At 47.8% G+C, this 21,992-nt stretch overlaps 1 protein-coding gene across 13 annotated transcripts in view; it reads right to left on the bottom strand.

Moving 5' to 3' along the window:
- Positions 1-21,992, bottom strand: part of DNM1 (dynamin 1) — a 796,474-nt gene that overhangs the window by 383,625 nt on the left and 390,857 nt on the right. For all 13 annotated transcript variants that reach the window (XM_085614099.1, XM_085614096.1, XM_085614097.1 and 10 more), the window contains exons 8-9: positions 19,147-19,282; positions 18,035-18,102 (exon numbers count right to left, since the gene is read on the bottom strand). In XM_085614099.1, coding sequence (XP_085470225.1) covers positions 18,035-18,102; positions 19,147-19,282 — 204 coding nt within the window. The remainder of the gene's footprint in view (positions 1-18,034; positions 18,103-19,146; positions 19,283-21,992) is intronic.

Raw genomic sequence — 21,992 nt, 5'->3', positions numbered from 1 at the left:
GTAGGTCGACCCCATGGTACTGGGCAGCTCGTTGTACGAGGTGATTAAAGCCCATGGTGTCCTCTGGTGAGGAAGGCCTAGAGGGGTAGATGTCGTCTTGCGGGAGAGTAGAGACATCAGGTGTATTATAGTCATCCTAGGGGTCAGGGGAATCGGGTGAATTGGGATCCCCTAGTGGTAGATCGTCCGCACCCCCCCTTCGTGTCATCATCGTCTACTGGTGTAGGAGATGGTGTAGAAGAACAAGGTGGTGTGGGAGGAGGAGGTGGAGAAGGGACTCTAAGAGGGGATGTAGCAATGTCCCTCTTCTTAGGTGGTGGAGCAGGTGTAGGCTTGTCCAGTGGTCTTTTCCTGGAACTTAGTGTCAATTGACCAGTTTTAGGGTCGTTAACCAGAGTTTTTTGTGCAGGGTCTGGTCGAAAAAGCTCTTTTGATGAAGGTTGGTTTTTCGGCGCAGAGTGTTTCGGTTCCGAGGGCTTTTTCGGAACTGGCTCCGGAGTGCCGTTGGGTTTGGACCCGTGTTGTTTGCAGTCTCTGTATGTTTTTACGGTCCTGATGATTTTTCCGGCTCCGAAGAGTGTGAGTCTGAACTCTTGGGGAGTAGCTTCTTGGTCGGCTCCGGGTGCTTGTTGTTTTCGGTGTCGAGGACTTTGAGGTTGAAGCAGCGGTCGACACGGAGGAGGAGGGCGGTTTCTTTTTCGGTGTCGAAGATTGAGTTTCGGCACCGGAAGCAGGCTGCCTCGAGCCAGAGTCGCCTGAAGGCTTGGTAGGCTTCTTTGCCGGGCCCGAGGGCGGGCCGTGGGAAGCGGTGTGTCGATGTGCACCTGGGCCCGAAGGCGAAGGTGTGACTGAAGCCTTTTTTGTATGGAGGGGGTCGGGGGGCGACGTCTTCACTTATGACCCTCTGCACCGGAGTGATTTCTTCGACGTCGGAGTCATCAGCTTCGGAAGCGCCGACAAGGCCTTCTTCGATCCGCTCTCGCTCCGGTACATCGACGCCGTCTTGGAAGATGTCGTCGGGGATTGCTCTCGACGAGCGGGCCATGGTCCTCCGAACTCGCCGATCCCGAATGGTCTTCTTGGAGCAGAAAGAGGCACAAGCTGGACAGTCTCTGGCCTCGTGCTCCAGTGACAAGCATAGGTTACACACCTCATGCAGATCAGTGTGTGGAAACTTCGACCCATATCGAGGACACTTCTTGAATGGCGTCCTTTCTATGAGCCAGATGCTAAGGCCCAGGTAGGCCCGAAGGCCTTCGTCGACGACCGGAATTGAAGACTTTGACTTGGAGAGATGCGCGACGAGTAGGGTTCGCGATCGAGACAATACAGTAGAAAGGGTGAAGTATTGCGCGTCAAAATGGAATCGGTAATGGTTCCGAACTGGAGCACGAGAAACACATCCGAGCCCGATGGCGGAAAAAAACAATCTGAGGATGGAGCCGATGCCCATGCGCACTATGATCCAAAGGAGGAGCCACCTACCTCATGACTTCCAAAGACTTTCCAGGAGAAAAACAAGTGCATACATCCGGGCCCAACACCAGATGGCGATCTATGCTAAGTGTGTAATCTGCAGCTCATATGCCTCGAACATAGAACGTTTTCTATAGCACATTTGCTCAACATTATGCAGTAGATTAAGATGAGAGGGTGGTCGTCTTTGACGGGGAGGGTTTTGTAAAAACTCCAAAGTGTGACCAAATCATACTAGGTCTAAGGCCCAACGGTCTGTTGTAATAAGATTCCAATATTAGTAGTAATTGGTTATTTATCCTCCTAATGGATGTTGTTTCGCCAGTTTTGAGACCGGTGCGCGAGTCATGTCATTGTTTTCTGGTTAAGTCCTTAGCTTGAGGTCCTTGCTTTCTTCGTGGCGCTTGCTTTGGGTAAGCTGCTGAGGGTGGCAGACAATAATGCTGTTGTTATTGATTCTGTTGTCAATAAGGTTGCTGATGAAACTGATATTGTTGATATCTGTAAGAGTAAAAAAGTCCTCTACAGGAAATTTGTCCTCTACCTCTGACCTCTCAAAAGGGCAGACGCCTTTGTTGTAGAATCCCAATCGACCTAGCAATGTCAGTATGTGCTTTATTCGTTTGAATTGCATCATCGAGTGCCCTCTCCGTCATAAGACATATCAAGAATTTTGATTTGGATGCGAGGTCTAAAAAATTTCAATTACAGCCATTTCTGTCTTTGGAGAACAGTTGCTCCTGCTAGTTGTCTAATGCCTGTAGGTGTGTTGTCTAAGGCACAATCAATCATTTCCGACAATGCCTTTTCTCCGTCCAGGAGAATTTTCTTGAACTCCACTCTAAACCAGTGTTCTTCTGACAAGAACTCAATAAACGTACTGATGTCGGACCACATTTGTCGATCATAATGTCCAAGAATGGCTAGGGTGTTGTCTGCTCTTCATGTAATTGAGGTTATGGTGGAAAACCTCTTGCCTATATTATCGAGACATCTTCCTTCTCGATCTGGAGGAGTAGTGCATGGTGCAGATGGATTTCTTGAATGGCGTTGGGCTGCTTGCATGACTACTGAGCTATCTTTAGGAGGACCAATAAGGCAAGATGGAGTATTGTCTGGTGCTTTATATGTCTTGTCTAGACGAGGGACGATTGCTGACATTTTTATATTACTTTAATTCCCTCATTCCATATGAAGTCCATTATGGAAATTAATTTCACAGACCTATGTGATGGTTCCTTGAAGTCAAAGAAAACAGCCTGATGAACCGGAATGGGAATATCAAATCTTTTGGCTGTCCTCTCCAAAAGAGCAAAAAACTCTCCTCTGTCATCCGGTGGAGAGTTATCCAGTTTAGGAGCAGGCGGTGGAGAAATGGAAGCTAAACATTCATCCCATTCTGCTCCCTTATTCTGGTCATCCTGGACCGCAGCTTTTTCTCGGTCATCATCTGAATATACATCGTCCTGCGTGTATGGCTGGATAGTCCTTCCTTGCGGCATTTGAGTTTTGGACTTTAAACCTTGTGAGAAGTTCTAGGCTGAACCTCCAGAGAATGTGGCATCGAAGGTTGCTTTGGTGGTGATGGCTTGGAAGGCCCAGTAAACCTTTTGTAGTAATCTGTGAGCATTCATCTTAAGTCTCTAACCAGTGCTCTAGCAACTTTCATCATCTCTTTCTGATAAGCATTTTCCTGCTTGAATGGTTCAGATCTGTGAAAATACTGAGGCAGTGTCGCTTCCCTTAACTCTTGGTTGTCATGAGGGAGAAACATTCACCCTCCGTATAATCATCCTCCTGATAGTTAACGTGGGTGTCTGTTGGGGCCAAATGGACCATCATCATCTTCCTCATCATTATTAGATTCCTCCATTTCAAACCGGTGACTTGATGGTAAAGGTGAATCTTTACTAGGATGTGCACGTTCAGGTATTAATGGCATAGGAGGATCCTATTCTGAAATCAGGTTAATGTTTGGCATCATTTGCAATTTCATAATCGCTAGCTTGACTGTCAGCAGTGCGGATGTCATTGTTGAAGAAGAAGTCACCGTCAATGGCGTTAAGATCGTCGTCGTGGACGGCGTTGTCGTAGCTACAGTCATCGACATTGGTGTCGACAGTGTTCTCAATGACGCCGACGAGGATTTCGTTGAGGGTTTCAACGTCTTTGACGATTTGCTCATTGTCTATATTTTCTACAATGTTATCAAAAACGTATTTGATGGGGTCGTGGGCTCTGACCTGGATTTTGAGGAGTCCTCCTCTTTGGAGTGCTTTGAAGATGGGCTTTGCTATTCGGAAATTGTGTGATGACTTCTTTTAAGCCCTTTTTGGAGGTTCCGCAGTATTTATGATGTTTTTAAAGAATGAGTCTCTCATCTCTCTTTCTTGTGAGACCTTTTAAGGATTCTGAGGTAGTTTCCTTTCTTCACCAGAGACTGATGTGTCCTTGGTCTGGAGCTTTTGAAGGCACCGCAGTAGCCTACCCTTTCTATCTTTCAAAGTCTTTGCGGAGAAAGTGAGACAGATCTTGCAGTCTTTCACTTTGTGTTAAGGAAATAGGAAACATATGCATTCCTTGTAGGGGTCATCTGAATAAAGTATTTTCTTACCACAGGAACCACAAAGCCGGTAGTGTCTGACATAATGGTCTGACAGAGGATTTGTTTGAAGTTGAAATCTTGAAAATTAAACTCTTTTCTGAGGAAAATTGAGCAGAGCTCAAGGAGACTCCCATCACACGACATGCACTTGAAAATTTGAAATATGGTAGCCCCTGAGGAGAGTGTTAACAGGGTGCTGCAGGCTGACTGGCTGAAGTTTAATTATTTTTAAAGAATGTGAATTAGTTACAAATTATGTTGTTTTACAGCCTGTTTGACATCGTACAACATATGACTGCTTTGTAAATGTGCCATGGGACTCAGACTTCGACGACGGAGAATGATTCAATCATGTGAGTCCTTGAAAGATTCAACACTGGATTTGGTTATATAACTACTGTTTAAGTTGGAATGTGTTGTGGAAAAAAACACCCTCCAGTAGGTTCTTCACATGATACAACTACAGGAACGATTGTAACACTCCTGGACTAACAGTTAATCTGCCCCCCATAATAGCTCAAAGTTTGGCAATATTGGCCGGTTGAACAGTTATCATGGTGGAGCTGGGCATTTAAACTAGGAATATACAAAATGCTGTGGTGCTCAGAAGAAGTGATAGCCGTCTGGCTGCAAGATACATCCTTTTCTGAAGCTCTCAACATTTCACATGGATAATGGATAGAAGCCTGCCTCTCTTCTTTAAAATATACTTGCTTCTCGAAATGACCTAGTCTGCCACCACACAACGAATGGATCGAAGTGGAGCTGACATCAACTTTGGAAGACTGATGTGCAAGCACAGGCAGAGGTGACTAAACTGTGGGAATGTTGTTGCGCTTTACGAGTAGAGGCTGTAATGATTCAGTCATTGAGGTATGGGTTAAACTGTGTTTTTCTTCTCCTCAAGTGCACAGCAACTACAGCTACATATTCTGAAAATGTTCTTGGGGCGGATATCAGACTAAATGGATTAAACTGATAAACGATTTTTTCCTAGCATAAATTTTAGGAACTTTTCAACATTTACCTGCAACTGAGAGGTGAAAATGTTTCCTTAAGATCCCTGTAGCACATCCAGTCCCCTAGAAGCATTGAGGATAGATTTGCTGGTTGACCAACATTTCGAAGGGTTTTTACTGTTCGGTTTTGAGGCAGAGTATGTGTCTGAATTCTGAATGTAGATACTAAAGCAAGAACAAAAGTAATGGGAATACAATCCTTTTTTGGGGGAAACTGGATCTTTTCCATGGCTTGTTTCTCCAGAAGGGTGTGTACTTCTTGATGCTGTCACTTCTTTGGTGGAATTGCCCTAGAAGCTCAATGAGCAACAAAGCACAACTATTTCAAGCGATATTTGGCACTGATTTGTCATAGTGATCTCTTGCCAGTCTTGATATTTTAAAATACGCCCCCCTAGCAGAGTGAGACTGAAGAAGATAAAGCGGTATTAAGTGCTAACCTTGAGAGACTGCAAACAGAGGCAGATCACCTCTTTTTCTCCTTGCTGGCCTCGGTTGTTGGTATGGATGCATCTGCGGATGACTGTGCTGAGGTCACGAGAAGCCTGATCCCGCCATTAGTAAAAGCATTGCAGGAATATCTCACTTACCATGGAAGTATCTGTTCGTAGTTCTATAGATTCACAGGCTCTGCATACTCCTGCCATCTAGCATTGGAAGCGAACATTGCAAATTGTTTTTGTTTCAAAAAGTGTCGAGTCACAAGGTCTCCTGCGACTCCTCCCTTAGTAGGAATGTGCACGGCACCGACTCCATTGTTAGACAGTGTTCCGCACAGCAGGTGAGTGCAAGTATGGAAGGGGTAGTAAGGAGAATGTGGTGACAATGCAAATGGTGTACAAGAGTAAAATAAATAGTTAATCTCCCAGTGATATGGAACCAAGACACTGACTCCGGGGAGGAAGATGGGCACATGTGAATGTACAGCACCACAAGCTACAAACAGATGCGTACAGGGTAAGTAACATTCTGTTCATAGCATGTGTGACTTAGATACAAATATTCTGCATAGACTGCATAGCAGCGCTCTTCTAAAGCGGTGGCTAGCCAGTGGATAATGCAGCTGTCTGAAACCGTTTGGTGAACTCAAGCCTGTTGCAAGGCAAGAATATCCACACATTAATGCTTGGTAAAAGTGTGTGGAGTTCATCATGTAGCTGCTTTGCAAATGTCAGCTAGGGGAATATTCCCTAGAAAAGCAAGAGTTCCCCTTCTTCCTGGTAGAATGCAGCCTGGGGGGAGTGGGCAGAGCCCTCTTGGCTCTAAGATAGCATGTTAATGATCCACCTAGTGGTGCCAGCTTTTGATATAGAGCGGCCTGTACAAGATTAGCAAAAGCAACAAAAAGTGCTTGAGTTTTACAAAAAGGTTGGGTTCTGTCAATGAAGAACATTAAGGCCCTTTTGATCGCTGGAGTGTGAAGAGATCTCTTTGCTACAGAGTCTGGGTGAGGGGAAAAGACTGGTAGAGACCACCTTGGGAAGAAGTTTAGCATCAGTTCTCAGGACAGGCTATCTGCATGAACATGGATAAAAGGTTCTTACAAAGTGAAGGCTTACAGCAGCTCAATTATGCGCTGTACAGATGTAATGGTTATAAGGAAAGCTTCTTTCTGGGAAAGAAATTGCAAGGAACTGGAATGCAATGGCTCAAACGGGGAACCCATGAGTCTTCTGAGTACTGTTATTGATGGTCCATAGAGGTGCAGGTGACACCATAGGTGGACTCACTCTTTTAAGGCCTTCCATATAGGATTTAATGACAGGAATGCCGAAGAGTGAGGAATGCTCTTTATTGTGCATTTATGCAGCAATGGTGCATGATGCAGGCATATCGAAGGATACAATATCTCTGATTCTTGTACGTGGAGCAAATAGCAATGTCTTGTACCACAGGTTTAAGAAGGTCTAGATTCTTAGATTCACAATAGTGGACAAATCTCTTCCACTTTAGTACGTAACAAACCTTGGTAGTAGGTCTGTGGGCTTTCTTTAGAATATCTGTATATTTTTGGGGAGGACTTAGATAACCAAACTCTAAACCCTCAGGTGCTAGATTGCTAGATTGAACTGCTTGGGGTCTGGATGTCGGATTTTTCCTTGTTCCTGAGTGAGACGGTCCAGCCTGCTAGGCAGTCTATCATGCAGGGTAACAGACATCTCGGGTAGGGTTGACAACAATGATTGGCTGGCCCATGTAGGAGCTGTTAGGATGAGGGCAAGGGATGTTTGCTATAGCTTCGTCAACACATATGGAATGAGTGAGAGAGGAGGAAAACAGCAGGCAAATATCCCTGACCAGTTCATCCGAAGGGAATTACCTGGAGAAGCGAATTTAACATTTTGCATCTTCTTGACTGGCAAATGGGTCTATTTGAGGAAACTCCCATCGTTGAAAGTAGGGAAGTAGGACTTGTCGGTAGAGTTCCCACTCATGGACTTGTTGATGCATGCTGCTGAGCAGGTCTGCGAAGTTGTTGTCCAACTCCAGGGAGGTACTCTGCTAGGAGCTGTATCGGATGGTGAATTGCCCAATGTCAAATCTTTTGCACTAGTGCGGACAGCTGCAGACGTGAGAGCCCCGACGATCTGCAGATAACACAAGGCGATCATATTGTAGGTTTTGATGAGCTCCACCTTGCCCCGAATGAACTGGAAGAAGGCTTTGAGGACTACGTAGATAACAAGATGTTCAAAGTAGTTGATGTTAAACTACTGTTGTTGGGGGTGGCCAGAGGCCCTGAACTGCCATGGTGAGGAGATGAGCCCCACAGACACAGAGGGAGGTGTTTGTACTGATGGTCAATTGCGGAGAGGTGTCTACAAATGGCCTGCCCTGTAGCAAATTGTAGCTATTTCAACACTTCAGGGAGCAATGAGTATTGGCCGTTACCAACTCTAAATCTGGTCAATGACCCTTTGCTTGTGACCACTGTGTCGAGAAACACTTCTGCAACTGACACTTGTGCAATCGGTTGTGAGGAACTGTGGCTATGTAAGAAGCTGTCATTCATAAGAGACGCACCTTGGTTTTGACAGGATGACGACAATTTGGCTGAAAAAGAGGTAGTAGCTGCTGGAAGGCTAGCACCCTTTGCGGGTTGTGGGAGGTTTTGTCAGTGATTGCATTTAGAATTAAGCCCAGGAAGGGCTGAATGTGTAGAGGCTGGAAGGGAGACTCATTGCCCTTTATTGCAAATCCCAACCCGTGAAGGAGGAAATGGCAGTTTGAGTGTGCACTGGGCACTGCCATCTGGCCACACTCTTGATCAGAAAATCATCTAGAGAGGGAAAGACATGTTTGTCTCCTCTTCCGAGGTGGAAACTGCTGGCTTTTTGTGAACAAACTTGGAGCTGTGGTAACCCTAAAGGGTAGCACCTTGAACTGGAAGTGTTGTCTATTTACCATGAAGCAAAGATAGCGCTGATGAGCTGGATGAATGGGTAGCAGGCGGCATTCAGTTCCAGAGTGGTCCTGAGGTCACCTTGCTGCAGTAGTGGGATAATATTCTGAAGAGTGATCGTATGAAAAGGATCTGATACGATAGATCTGTTGAGGGGCCTGAGATCGAGGATTGGTCATAGAAAGCCATACTTTAGTGATTAAAAAGTACAGGATGTACACTGCTTTGCACTGGTGGTAGAAGGGCACGTCTCAAAGGCCCCTTAGAGTAGAAACATTGTACTTCCTCTTGATGAAGGTGGAGGTGTTCTGTGCTTAGAGGTGTGCACAGGGTAGAATGCTTGGTGGGGATGAAAGGAGTTTTAGGCAATAGCCTTGTTCAACAAGTTACTTACGTTCGGTAACAATATATCTGTAAGAAACATTAGCTAGTGATAGATTCCTTACCTTAGAATTACCCCAGGCATCAGAATGGATCCGGAAAGTTTTCGTGGAGCAGTACCCCTGCACGTCGGTAGGCGTCGTCGTGCAGCTTCGGGTACGTCGTTGGAGTCGCAGTCGCCGAGATGACGTCGCTAGATCTACTTAGACGTGCCCACGTGCTGCCGTCAGTTCTGTACATGACTTACCACGCCAGGAACGCAGAGCCAAGCAAGATACTGACCACTGGTGCATTGAAACTAGGGCCCTGAAAGGGAGGACCTTAACCCTAGAAATCAGTTCGCACAACGGGGAGGATGGGTGGGGCGGTAAGGAATCTATCACTAACTAATGTTTCTTACAGATATATTGCTACCGAAGGTAACTAACTTGTTCATCTGAAAAACACGTTAGTGATCGACTCTTTACCTTAGAATAGATACCCCAGCAATACCAACCCCGGTGGTGGGTCTGTGAACCAAGATCACACCAGAAAGTCACAGAGAACAGAACGGCCAAAGAAGCAGTCTCTACGGACTTGACAATAATGCTTAGTAAAAGTGTGCAGCGAGGCCAATGTGGCTGCCTGACAGATGTCTTGCAGGGGAACACCACGTCCGAATGCAGTAGTAGCTGCCGCCGCCCTGGTAGAATGGGCGCGCAACCCCACCGGAGGTTCCTTTTTAGCCAGAGAATAACAGGCCTTGATACATAAGATGACCCAGCGGGAGATAGTCCTCTTGTGTGCAGCAGGCCTTTCTTGGCGCCTAAATAGCCAACAAAGAGCTGGTCATCCACCCAGAACTGTTGTGTGTGATTCAGGTAGAATGACAGCGCACGTTTTGGGTCCAGACGGTGGAGCCTCTCCTCCTCTCTGGAAGGGTGCGGAGGCGGAAAGAAAGTGGGCACAGTGATAGTTTGCCTGATGTGGAAGGCAGTGACAACTTTTGGCAAAAAGGAAGGACGAGTGCGAAGCACAACCTTGTCCGGATGTACCGACAGAAAAGGAGGCTTACAGGAAAGAGCCTGGAGCTCACTCACGCGCCTAGCGGAGGTGATGGCAACCAGGAAAGCAGTCTTCAAAGTCAATAAACGAAGAGGACAGTTGTGAAGCGGCTCAAAAGGAGTGCACATCAAATAAGTAAAAACCAGATTCAAGTCCCACTGCGGCATCACAAACGGAATAGGAGGGAAAAGATGAGTAATGCCTTTGAGGAATCTATTGACAACAGGGGACTTGAAGAGAGAGGGCTGATCAGGGAGCCTAAGAAAGACCGAAATTGCAGAAAGATAGCCCTGAATAGTGCTCAGATCAGAGCCCTGCTGGGCCAGAGAAAGAAGGAACAAAACGACTTCTGAAAGAGGGGCAGAAAGGGGAGCCACAGCCTTTGCTGTGCACCATGCCACATATTTGTTCCACCTGCAGGCGTATACCGATTTAGTGGAGGGACGCCTAGCTGCCAGAATGATATCACAGTTTTCAGGAGGCAAGTCAAATGGAATCAACTGTTGCCGCTCAATCTCCACACATGTAGGTGGAGGCTGGACAGGTTTGGGTAGAGGACTGTCCTCTGCTGCTGCAACAGAAGATCCTCTCGAAGAGGCAGTCGGATCGGGGAATCCATGCTCATACTGAGTAGCTTGGGATACCAAACTCTGAGCCCAGTCCAGGGCCACAAGAATGACTAGGGCCCGGTATCTAGAACCGCTCCGATAAAGAGGAGATTCTGAGAGGGAATTAGGTGTGACTTCTGCACGTTGATGGAGAACCCCAGCAAGTGCAGGAGGTCGGCCGTAGTCTGGAGGTGGGAGACGACTGCCTGGGGCGAGCCTGCCTTCAACAACCAGTCGTCGAGATAGGGGAAGACAAACCCCTGATCTGCGCAGATCAGATGCGACCACCACCATCACTTTGGTGAAAACCCGAGGGGCACTGGTAAGGCCAAAGGGGAGCACAGTGAACTGAAAGTGCTCGTGTCCTACCGTGAACCGTAGGTAACACCGGTGGGCCGGCAGGACGGGGATATGAAAATAAGCGTCCTGCAAGTCCAACGCCACCATCCAGTCTTGCGGGTCTAGGGCAGACAAGACCTGAGCAAGTGTGAGCATCTTTAACTTCTCCTTCCGGAGGAAGAGATTGACGTTCCAAAGGTCTAAGATGGGACGCAGGCCCTTGTCCTTCTTTGGAACCAAGAAGTAGTGGGAGTACAAACCATGACCTACTTCTGGCCTCGGAATGCGCTCGATGGCCCCCTTGGCCAAGAGGGCAGTAACTTCCTGCTGGAGAAGTGTCAGGTGACCCTCCGACATGCAGTGGTACTGTGGCGGCATGGCTGGAGGGGTAGCCTCGGAGGGGAGAGAGCAACCCCTTTGGACTAACTGCAAAACCCACCTGTCTGAGGTGATGGTGCATCAATGGGAGAGGTGATGGCGAATCCTGCCACCCACTGGCGTTTGGTGTGCCTGAAACACTGGACTAGGAAGGTTTGGAGGCGGCAGGGGAGGTGGTGGACTGACCTGCCCGCTGGCCCCGTGACCCACCTCTGCGGGTCCCACATCCGCGGCTGCCCTGAGACTGTTGCTGAGCAGGCCTGTGGCTCTGAAACGAACGTGTTTGGGCGCCCCTTCCTTGGCCACGAAAGGAGCAAAAAGCAGAAGCGGAAGGAGTACGCGTGGCCGAAAGGCCTAAGGACTTGGCTGTAGCCCATGAGTCCTTAAAACGCTCCAAAACACTATCTGCCTTGTCACCAAAAAGGTGAGTGCCATCAAAGGGCATGTCCATCAGAGTGTTCTGGACATCCCTGGAAAAGCCAGATGTCCTCAGCCAGGTGTGGCGGCGTAGCGCCACTGTCGTGGAAATCGCCCTGCCCAGCGAGTCGGCGGTGTCGAGGCCACAATGAATTGTTAACTTGGCTGCATCTCTCCCCTCAGCAATAGCTTGGGAGAGCACCGTCCAGGCCTCCTCCGGACACTGAGGCAGCACCTGCCCAACCGTGTCCCACACAGAATGGGAATAACAGCCCAAGAGGCATGCGTGTTCACAGACCGCAGTCCTGAACTGGCGGAAGTAAACAATTTCTTTCCAAACTGCTCCAGTTTCTTGGATTCCCTGTCTGGTGGTGCGGAAGGGAACGCGCTTGGGGACGCAGAGGCTTGGACAACCAAGCTCTCAGGGGTAGGGTGTTGGGAGAGGAAAATGGGGTCGCCCGGGCCACGTTCTTGTCCACAGGAGCCTGTGTTGGGCCTGGACCAGGTGCCCAAAAGAACGTCCGAAAGTGCATCATTAAAGGGCAGCAGTGGTTCCGTAGAGGAAGACGACGGCCGAAGCACTTCTATCAGGAGGTTAGTCCTGCCGGCCACCGTAGGGAGCTCGAGGTGGAGAGCCTCGGCTGCCCTACGCAACACCACAGAATATGTAACACCCTCCTCCGTAGCCACGGTAGGAGGTGACAGAGAGCCAGGTTCTGGAGTAAAATCCAGGTCACCTGCATCTTCCAAATCCTCTTCCCTGTCCGGGTCTAACTCGCATTGGGCTCCCCAACCTGCCGGGCAGATGGAAAAGGAGGTGGATGGAGAAAGGGATAGAATTCCCCATTGGCGTCAGAATCGGTGTCGATTGACACCGGTCCGGCACAGTTTCCACGTCGGGGTGGCAGCCGGGGACGTAGACACCGATGGAGGTCGTACGAGGCCAACCGACATCAGCTAGGATCCATGCATGGATCCATGGGGGTCACACGGCGCGGAGGCCGGAGCCGACGACAAAGGGCGAAGAACCCCAATTGGACCTGTGGGGTCTGAAGGCGTGCCCCGATGGTCCAAAGACTCGTGCCATGGCTTACAGGAATTCCTGCAGCTGGGCTGGAGTCGCCGATAGACCCGGAAAGGGTGGGTAGGCCATCGGCAACTGTGTAGGCTCCGCCGGGGTGGCACCACCCACAGCCTCAGCCATGTCGCTAGGTGAAGAGCGACTTCTTGTGCTTCGCCTTACCTGACTCCAAGTGCGAAGACTTCGTCGAACAATGGTGGTGGTGGTGGTGGTAACGGTGGCTCCACAACCGGTCCCCCGACATTCCACGGGACCTTGAATGGCGCGAAGCCGCCTCCCAGGCCTCTAGCAACTTTTGGGACCAATCCTGCAGAGTTTACGGAGCCATGGCCCAGCACTCTGGGCACGACTCGGAGCTGTGGTCATGCCCCAGGCAGTAGAGACACTGATGGTGAGGGTCCGTCACCGACATCGTGCGGGAACAAGCCGCGCAAGACAAAACCAGGCATCCCTATACACCAGGAGTCAAAGACTCAAAGAACAGAGAGAAAAGTCCCAAAAAACTCAGTCAAAAATTGACTGGGGGTACCGCTGTCTCCGGATCTGTGCTTTCTGGCGCGGAAAAAGAACGAACGGATGTCAGCGTGTGTGGGTGCGTCTAAGTAGCTCCAGCGACGTCATCTCGCGACTACGACGCCAACGACGTACGCGGAGCCGCATGATGACACCTACCGACGCGCAGGGGTACTGCTGACGAAAACATTCCGGATCCAGTGTGACGCCTGGAGGTAATTCTAAGGTAAGGAATCTATCACTAACGTGTTTCTTTCAGATCTATAATGCTTACAACTAGTGATCTGAGGTGATTTATTTCCAATGAGGAAGAAACCACAGTAGTCTTCTCACAAAAGATGAGGAGTGAGCGGGGCGGGATGGGCACAAATGTGGTGGGGGCTTTGTGGTGGGGGCTTCCTTATTGGGACTACCAACATATTTACATCATAATTCTCCCACAGATCTTCTGTTGGGTGAGGATAAAAGGGTTCCTCATCCTCAGGAGAGGTAACGACTAGGGCTGCCTCTGTCTAAATAAGACTGTGGAGACACTGGTGGGAAATGTGACAGAGGTGATGCTGGAGTCTCTTCCAGTGGAGAAGCAGGATAAGCAGGATCTTGAGGAGGGCTAGTAGTTGCATCCTTAAAGTATTATAGCTGTGGTGGAGCGTCCAATTGAAATCTCAGTGTGGCCTCCTCAAAAGTCAGTCTCTTTTTCTTTGGCATAGTTCCGAAGTCATAGGATCCTTGAAATAAATCTTCCCCATGTATGGGTGAACAGTGATTCAAAGTTGCCTCTCGTCGATCTCTTCCTGTAACTCTCTAGGATTGGCCTTTGAGAAACTTCAGAAGCAGAGGTGGGGGCTAATCTTCAAAGGCGGATGGTGTTTTCAGCACGAGCGTAGTTTAGGCCGACTTTGAAGTCGAATTAGAAGCCGGAGCCTTTTTCGGGTCAGACTGAGGTGTGGACGCCGACGAGACTTTTGGCTTTGCCATTGACTACAGTTTATCGGAGCTAGAGGGTCGATAGGGATTGTCGGAGTCTCTTTTCGGGTCCGATGCCTTGCCTCAAGGCCGACTCAAGCCCGAAGGGTTTGGAGGCCCTGGAGAAGGCAGAGTTATGTGATAGGCTGGATGGCCATCCCCAAAGGGGGGTCAGTACTCCACCTTCGTGTGTGGTCATTTATGAGTTTTATGTTGTTGAGGTTTGTTCATACTCCCGATCCTTGGCATTGATTTCATTCCAGGGCCCATGGTAGAAATGGAGGGAACTTCTTCCTGTTCAAGTTTCCCTGTCCTGGAGGCATCAGACTGGATTACCTCTGGGCTGGGCTGGTGTGCTGGCAGGCCTTGGGATTTTACGTCTTTTTGATCCTCTTCCTTGGCGCCGAGGAGATTGGCCTCGCCAAAGATCTAAGGCGTGGTGTCAATGGATTTGCACTGTATCATGAGATGAGTTAGGTGTTGCTCTCTACACTGCCTGAGAGTCTTCTTGCACCGAAACACCAAGCAGAAGGTTTCACTGGTGTCTCGAATCTGGCACAGATTGCAGACTGCGTGTGAGTCAGTCCAGGGTTTTTTTTAGTCACACTGAGGGTACTTTTTAAAAGGCATGCATTCCATCACCCCTTGTAGCTCTCATTCTCTGGTGTTGCTTGAAAAATGAGGAGATGGGACATCACCGCCCCAATGGTTGGGGTAACGTGTGTCAAACTTCCCCAGTCTTGTTTCGATGATGTCTATTGGTGCTTAGTGGTGAAAAGCTTCTCTCTCTGGTGAGGATTTAAGTTCTTACCACAAAGGCCTCCAAAACATGTACATCAAATGCATTGAGTCCGAGAGCCTTGTCGGTACGTGTCTGAACCGGATGGCGGTGATAAACAATCTAACAATGGAGTCGGTGCCCAAGGGCATTCCTTACTAGAGAAGGGGTCACAGGAGACCTTGGGGTTCGAAGAGACTTCTTCACAGAAACACATCTTGCAACATCTGAGACCAACACTAAATGGCAGGAGTATGCAGAGCATGTGTATCTACATCACACATGCTATGAACATGAGGTTTCTGATGTTCCTTCCTTTTTTCCTAAACCTGTTGCTTTGAACAACTAGGACTTTACACGTTGCATCCATTCATTGCTATGACTGAAGAGTGAGTTACCAGAAAAGTGGAGATTTAGAATCCTCTGCTGGGCTTCTGGTTTAAGACCTGTGAGTCAAAGCCAGCAGGTACAGGCAAACACAGGTACCACCACGGGCGGCCAAGGGGCTAGCTGCACCACTGGTCTCACACCATCATCCCCATATAAAGTCAGCTCTTCTCTCTCTAAGAAGACCATCTGCAGCAGTTGGAGACCATCCACAATGAAAAAACCTTTTCATTGATGCTGTGGATGTGATGCAAACTTTACTGCCCTCAGAATCCAGCTGCTTCCTCTTAGTTCGGTGGCACATGGAGAAAGAAGAATGTTCTGATGGAAGAGAAGTAGTAATGGATGTCATCATCCAAGGTGTGTCAGATCCTCCAGGAGGGACAAACGCTTTGAAAAGTACAGGCTCTTAGAGGAATAGAGGCTTTTCTATAAGTATCGGCTCACAGAGCTGTACGGGCTCTTCCAGTGGCTCCTTGAATGATGTGAGGATGAATGAGGAACGCAATGTGTGTGCAGAGTGCAAGAGCTCCTTGGAGGAGTGTCAGTCCTACTTGGAGGTGAGATTCTCATTGGAGTCACAGATGGAGTAGATGTACTTCAGGAATGCAGGAATCTGTCTTCCACACAAAGATATACAGCACCCAAAGTTAGGAGTAGAAGGTTTGTCACTGACAGGTCATGTCATACTGGTGGTGTGTGCTTCTCTAAAAGATCAGTGTGAGTTTTACAGCTTCTGGAACTGCACTCTGTTGTGCTATGTTGCCTATTATTTCTTCCCTTGTTCTTAAAAAATTATTCATGAAAGAATGTTTCCAGTCACTTAATTTACTGCAGGGCCTTTTAAGAAAAACAAAAATAATTTGACCAATAAAGCCTTCAGGTAAGCTATCATAAAATTACATTTGTTTAAAAAAAGTCTCTTCTTTAAACAAAAGTGTTCATTATATACATTTATAAAAGTGCTGCAGGATCCTGGGCATGAGCCGAACATACCAGTGATTCTGATTGTCAATGAAGGTCCCCTAAAGGAGAGGTTGTGTTACAGCCACAACAGCTACACAGCTGAACATGTTTGTCTGAGGGCGGGATAAAAACAGCACTGTTATGAGAGGTGGGAAGAGCTGAGGGGCTTCTGCCCCAGTGACAAACCAAGGGTTTGAATCCTGCCACAGGGGCTGAGGGCAATTAAATGCACAGCCAACTCTAGGGCAAGGTAATAGGCTGCGACAGTGCCTCCTGCAGTGACAACACAGTTTCCTACGATGCCTCCGCCCATGCTAGTGGCAATACATGTGTAACTCTTCTTTTGGGAAAATTGAGAAAGGGCATGAGTGTAGAGGGTGGCCAGGGCATCAGGGGCTCTACAGGGCATCAGGAGTTCTACAGGGCATCAGGGGCTCTACTTCTGAAAGTAGTCATTGATGTTAATCGCTTCCAGAGGATGCAGGGGTTCATGAGGGCTCTACCTCTGACAGGACACTGGTCCTTATTTCTATCACAAATGGAGCAGGGAATAGCAAAGATTCCACCTCGCGGATGGGATTAGACCTGGCTGAGTTGTGAAGAACTCTCTACCTTTTCAATATAGGACAACACACCTGGCTCGCTGATAGGCAGAGACATTCAGCGAAGCCACAGTGCTATGCGTGACATCCTGGGTAGCTGGATTATCCTCGGATGAAGTGTCAGACTGCTACATGTGGCCTGTGAGTACCAGGATGTGGTGGACTTGGGTACGCTTGACATTATTCCTTTCCAGAAGCAGCACTCTCCATCAGTAGCTTTAAATGATAGAGCTCCACCTGTTCTGGTGTTCTGAGGGGCTCAATATGTGGTTCTTGGGATCACAATCACTACAGTGATTTCGTCTCACAAACTGAAGGGAGTCGACCAGACCCAGGCGCTCAAGCCTTGCAGCGCTTCAAACACAGGGCTTTTGAGGATACCACAAACAAAGGTCTCAGGACCAGCACATATGAAGGTTAGACATGACGTCTCCCCAGCATGGGCAGGCAGGACAACCCCACTGTGTGGGGCCTCCAAGTGCCTCTGACCTGGGAATCTGGTGCCTCATGCCTCTCCGAGGGTTTGAAGCAAAGTCAGGTATACTGAGACACCACGTGCCTCAATGACCTCAGCGAGCCTCACCCTCATGTACGCATGATGCCTCAGACGCTGGTCTGTGATGGACCCCAGAGGAGGCTTACGACTATCAGGCATGGGTGCAACTACTCATGGTATCCTGGAGAGTGCGGCTCATAGGCCTGATGCTGCGATACTTCAGGTCAAGCCAGTGACGCTGAAAGCACTGGATACACATTTCATGGGGTCTTGGGTCGCAAACTAACTCGGGAGGTCTCGAGAGCTGTATACTCTAGGGCCTTGGGGTGCCTGCCTCTGAGTGTCCCAGTGCAGCTGTGGTGCATGCAGACTCACATGGAGCTCACACCTAGGGAGTGGGAATGAGTAGGGTTAGTGGCAATATTTTAACAACACTTATTAAATCCTCAGAAGCTGAAGTCGAACAGTGAGATGTCACATAGCTACCAAAAGGCCAGGGACAGTGACTAAAGCTGCAAAGGCGCTGTGGTTCCACAGGGTGCCAGTGCCGAATGCGCATTCCCTATAACACATGCCTGATTCCGTGAATGTTCTTGATTGCGTAGCTGATCTCCCGCCGCAGATCCTTCTCATCGAACTCCATCTGCAGGAACAAGAAGATCAGTTACAAGAGAAGGATCTTCAGGGAGAAGGGGCTTGTCATGAATACTAATTTCAGGAGAGGTGAGGACTCTGAGAGGAGAAGAGATGACAAGAAAAGAACATGGAGGAGAAGAGGATTAGATGGACATATGATCCAAGAGGAAAGGAGAAGCAAGTAAAAGCAAGAAAAATGAGGAGGAGGGGAAGAGTTCAGGGGTATGATTCAAGATAGTATACAATGTATGCAATGGCGCTCTACATGGCGGTCTCTAAAGTGAAGCGCTGTAAGGTTCGCTGAAGACCTGAATCTGCGGGTATTTCTGATGTGCAGAAGGGACACAGCATTTCTCATGTTCGAGGGTGCTGTACCAGATCCTTGGGCTATAGAGAGAAGAACTGTCTTCTGGTTTTCTCTTTTTTGCAGTTTAGTCTTTTGTTTCCATTACAGAGATGTTTTAGCTGCTGGTGTAGCTGTTTGGCTGTTGTGGTTTACTTCTAGGAATACAGTGGTGTGGTTTCCTGCTATTAAGTAGGAAATACTGTTGGTCTTACAGAGGTGGGGCTATAGGGGAAGCCACCGTTGAGTTGGAGTGATACATATAGGCAAACAATTTCAGGCCTTTGAGGAGACCTGCTGCAGAATGTAGAATGTCTTTCAGGGCACCAGTAAGATGCTGGGTGGTCAGAGATAGTGGAGGACAATGTCTCCTTCCAGGCAGGAGTGGAGCAGAGCTTGTACTGTTCTGAAGTTGGTTTCAGTGAAGAAAGGCTTCACCTTCTTTAGAACCATGCTGATTTTGGTTTTCCTAGTGATGTGTACTTTGAAGAAGACAGTGTCCAGGATGAATCCATTTGATTTTGACATGGTGTCTGCTGTGGGGTTAGCTGTTCACATTCACTTCTGGAGAGCCAGACGGAAGATAAGATGAGGGAAGGGAGAGAGTACTGACAGGAGGTGCAAGGGATCAGAGAGAGAGGTGAAAGTGCAGGGATGATGAATCAATGGAGGATGATCGCATGGGTGAGGCAGACACATCCAACTAACCTTCACCACTTCAAATGGAAAACGCTCGTGGAAGATCCGATTGATCCGGGCACCACCAGACAATTCATATGTATCGATCTGATCTCCGGAGCCCTCTATTCGTTTCTCAAAGTCTACAGCAAACTGTTGGACCATCCTAAAGAGAATAACACAGAACACAGTCACAGACAGCACGTATACACTGTGGAAGAAAAGGCGGACTGTGCGTCACTAGAGGGGAAAAGGAGTCAGTGCAGCACGAAAAAAGAAAGTTACATTAATTTGTCATGAGGGAGAGAAGGAGTGTCTTTTAGGCGAGAGGAAAGCATATGTGTGTCAGAAGAGAGTGAGGGAGGGTTTGTGTGAAAACAGAGGATGGAAGGCGAGTGTCAGGAGAGAGTGCATGAAGTTTCATATATGTGTCTAGAGAGAGGGTACGGGTTGAGACCCCAGAGCAATAGTATGTGGTGTGAACCAGAAGAAAGCATGAAGTGTGTGCCAGGACAGAGGGAAGGAGTGTGTGTGTGTGTGTGTGTGTGTGTGTGTGTGTGTGTGTGTGTGTGTGTGTGAAGAAACAGGATGTGGCTTAACAGTTGGATAGAGGGACAGACTGAGTGCTCTTCAGAGAGAGGGCAAAGGGTGTGTTGCAGGAAAGAACTTGTCACTTGCCTCTAACTGTTGTTCTCCAGTATTGGTATCTCTCATAGATTCACATGTTTGAATCATTCCCCATCGTCGAAATAGGAGTCCCACGCTATAGAGTAAGCAGTATGTATCGAGATAATAGGCTGCAAAGGGAATGCAAGGTTCAGCTTAATAGCCTATCTATGTCCCTTTTAAAAAAGGACCAAAGTTGAACAATGACCAATCAGGTGACAACAGCCTTAGAACACTCCCAACAAAGGAATCTTCCCTCAGATTTCCAAGCACCTGTGGGATAGACCTCATTGGCCAAGAAGGAGAGTCTCTAAGGGGAGAAGGGTAGGTCGCATTTGAATCTATGAAAGATACCAATACTGGAGAACGGGAGTTACAGGTAAGTAACAAGTTCTTTCTCCAGTTTTGGGGTATCTTTCATAGATTCACATGCAACATATTAACAGTAAAACTATATATTATTATGACAGCAGATGGTGGGTACAATATTATACATGCTATGGTAACAGGCTCACCTTATTGGAAAAGACGCCAAAGTATCACCTGACCCACGGCTGTATCAGCGCTCTTTGCCAAATCCAGATAATAGTGCTGGGTGAAAGTGTGCTTACTCTTCCAGTTTGCAGTACGGTATGTACCTTTGATGGGCAGCACAGCAAACAAAGCCGCAGGTTGTAGAAACTGCTCTTATAGAGTGCGCTTTAATCTATTGTGTTAGAGGCCTGCCTGCCTTAGAATGACAGAGCTGAATGGCTGTGGAAATCCTTCTTGCTTTGGACACTGGTCCACCTTTATTATTGTTGACACAGCTATAAAACGTTGATCAGTAGTAGGAATATGCTTAGTGCGATATAAGTAAAATTTCGGACATCTCTTGAAATCAAGAGTATGAAGACGCATTTCTACTGGCGTTTGAGGTTTGGGAAAGAAAGTCTTTAGCAGAAGCGGTTGATTGAGATGAGAAAAAAAAAAAAAAAGAATCGGTAGGAAACTTGGGCATGAAATTGGGATTACTCCAAAGAATTACCATAGTGTCCTTGAATTGTAGGAAAGATTCTTAATAGTGAATGCTTGGAGTTCGCTCTTCTAGCGGAAGTGAGAGCTAGAAGCAGTTGCACTTTCCAAGTAAGGAACTTCATTTCAGTCCTATGGATAGACTCAAGAGAACTTTTGACGAGTTGGGATAGTACATTATTAAGCTGCCGTACAGGTGGCAATGGCTTTATTGGAGAATATGCTCTACAGAGTACTTTGAGGCCTGTACCTGGAAATAGCAGCGAGATTCACCTTTACAGAGGAATGCGCTAGACTGGATTTGGCTAGAGATAGCAAATAGGGCAACACTTTTTCGGGCTGAGACGTGATAGGATGAGCGCAAGATTTCTCGCATCCAAGACAAAATCATTTCCGTTTGAGGAGATGTGTTTTGTTCGTGGACTCAGCTCTGGCCTTCACAAGAATATTCTTACAATCCTTTAGAATAGCTAGGTGTTGGAGCTCATGGTGCTCAGGAGCCAGGCTGATAAATGCAGAGAAATCGGGACTGGATGAAGGACCTGCTTGTTGTTCATCGACAAGTCTACCTGGGGCTTGAGTTGAATGTGGTGCTCGTCGGACAACATGAGTAGCTCCGTAAACCAGTGCCGTCCGGTCCACTGTAGAATAATGAGTATTAACCAGCATGGTCCCTTTTTCATTTTCCTGAGAAGCCTAGGAATATGTGGCATCGGGGAAAAACATAGGCATAAAGTCCGGACCATTGCATCGAAAGGGCATTCCCCCAGGACCCCTTTTAAGAGTACCTGCTGGGGTAAAACCAGGATTTCTTGTTCTTTTGGGATGCGACAAGATCCAGTTTGGGCTTGTCCAATCATTGAAATATGGCATCGAGGACCAGTTAGTTGCTTCAGTTGCCATTCGTGACAACTTGGGTCGTGCTGCTCAAGGTATCTATTAAAGAGTTGTGCTCTCCTGGGAGATGTTCTGCCTTTATGGTCAATTGATGAAGTAGTGCCCATTGCCAGAGAGTTTGAGCTTCTGGAGATAGAATATTGGATCTTGTACTTCCCTGTGTGTTGAGGTAATGCACACTCGTTGTGTTGCCTGTTCTTAATACCACTGAGGACCCTTGAATCTTCAGCAAGAAAGCTTGAAGAGCCAGCGAGATTGCTCTGAGCTCAAGGAACATGAAATGCATTTTGGAACTGTTA

This window comes from Triturus cristatus, chromosome 1_2 (genome assembly GCF_964204655.1).
Source record: "Triturus cristatus chromosome 1_2, aTriCri1.1, whole genome shotgun sequence".
NCBI classification, from domain to species: domain Eukaryota; kingdom Metazoa; phylum Chordata; class Amphibia; order Caudata; family Salamandridae; genus Triturus; species Triturus cristatus.
This window is presented reverse-complemented; position numbering and strand designations above follow the sequence as displayed.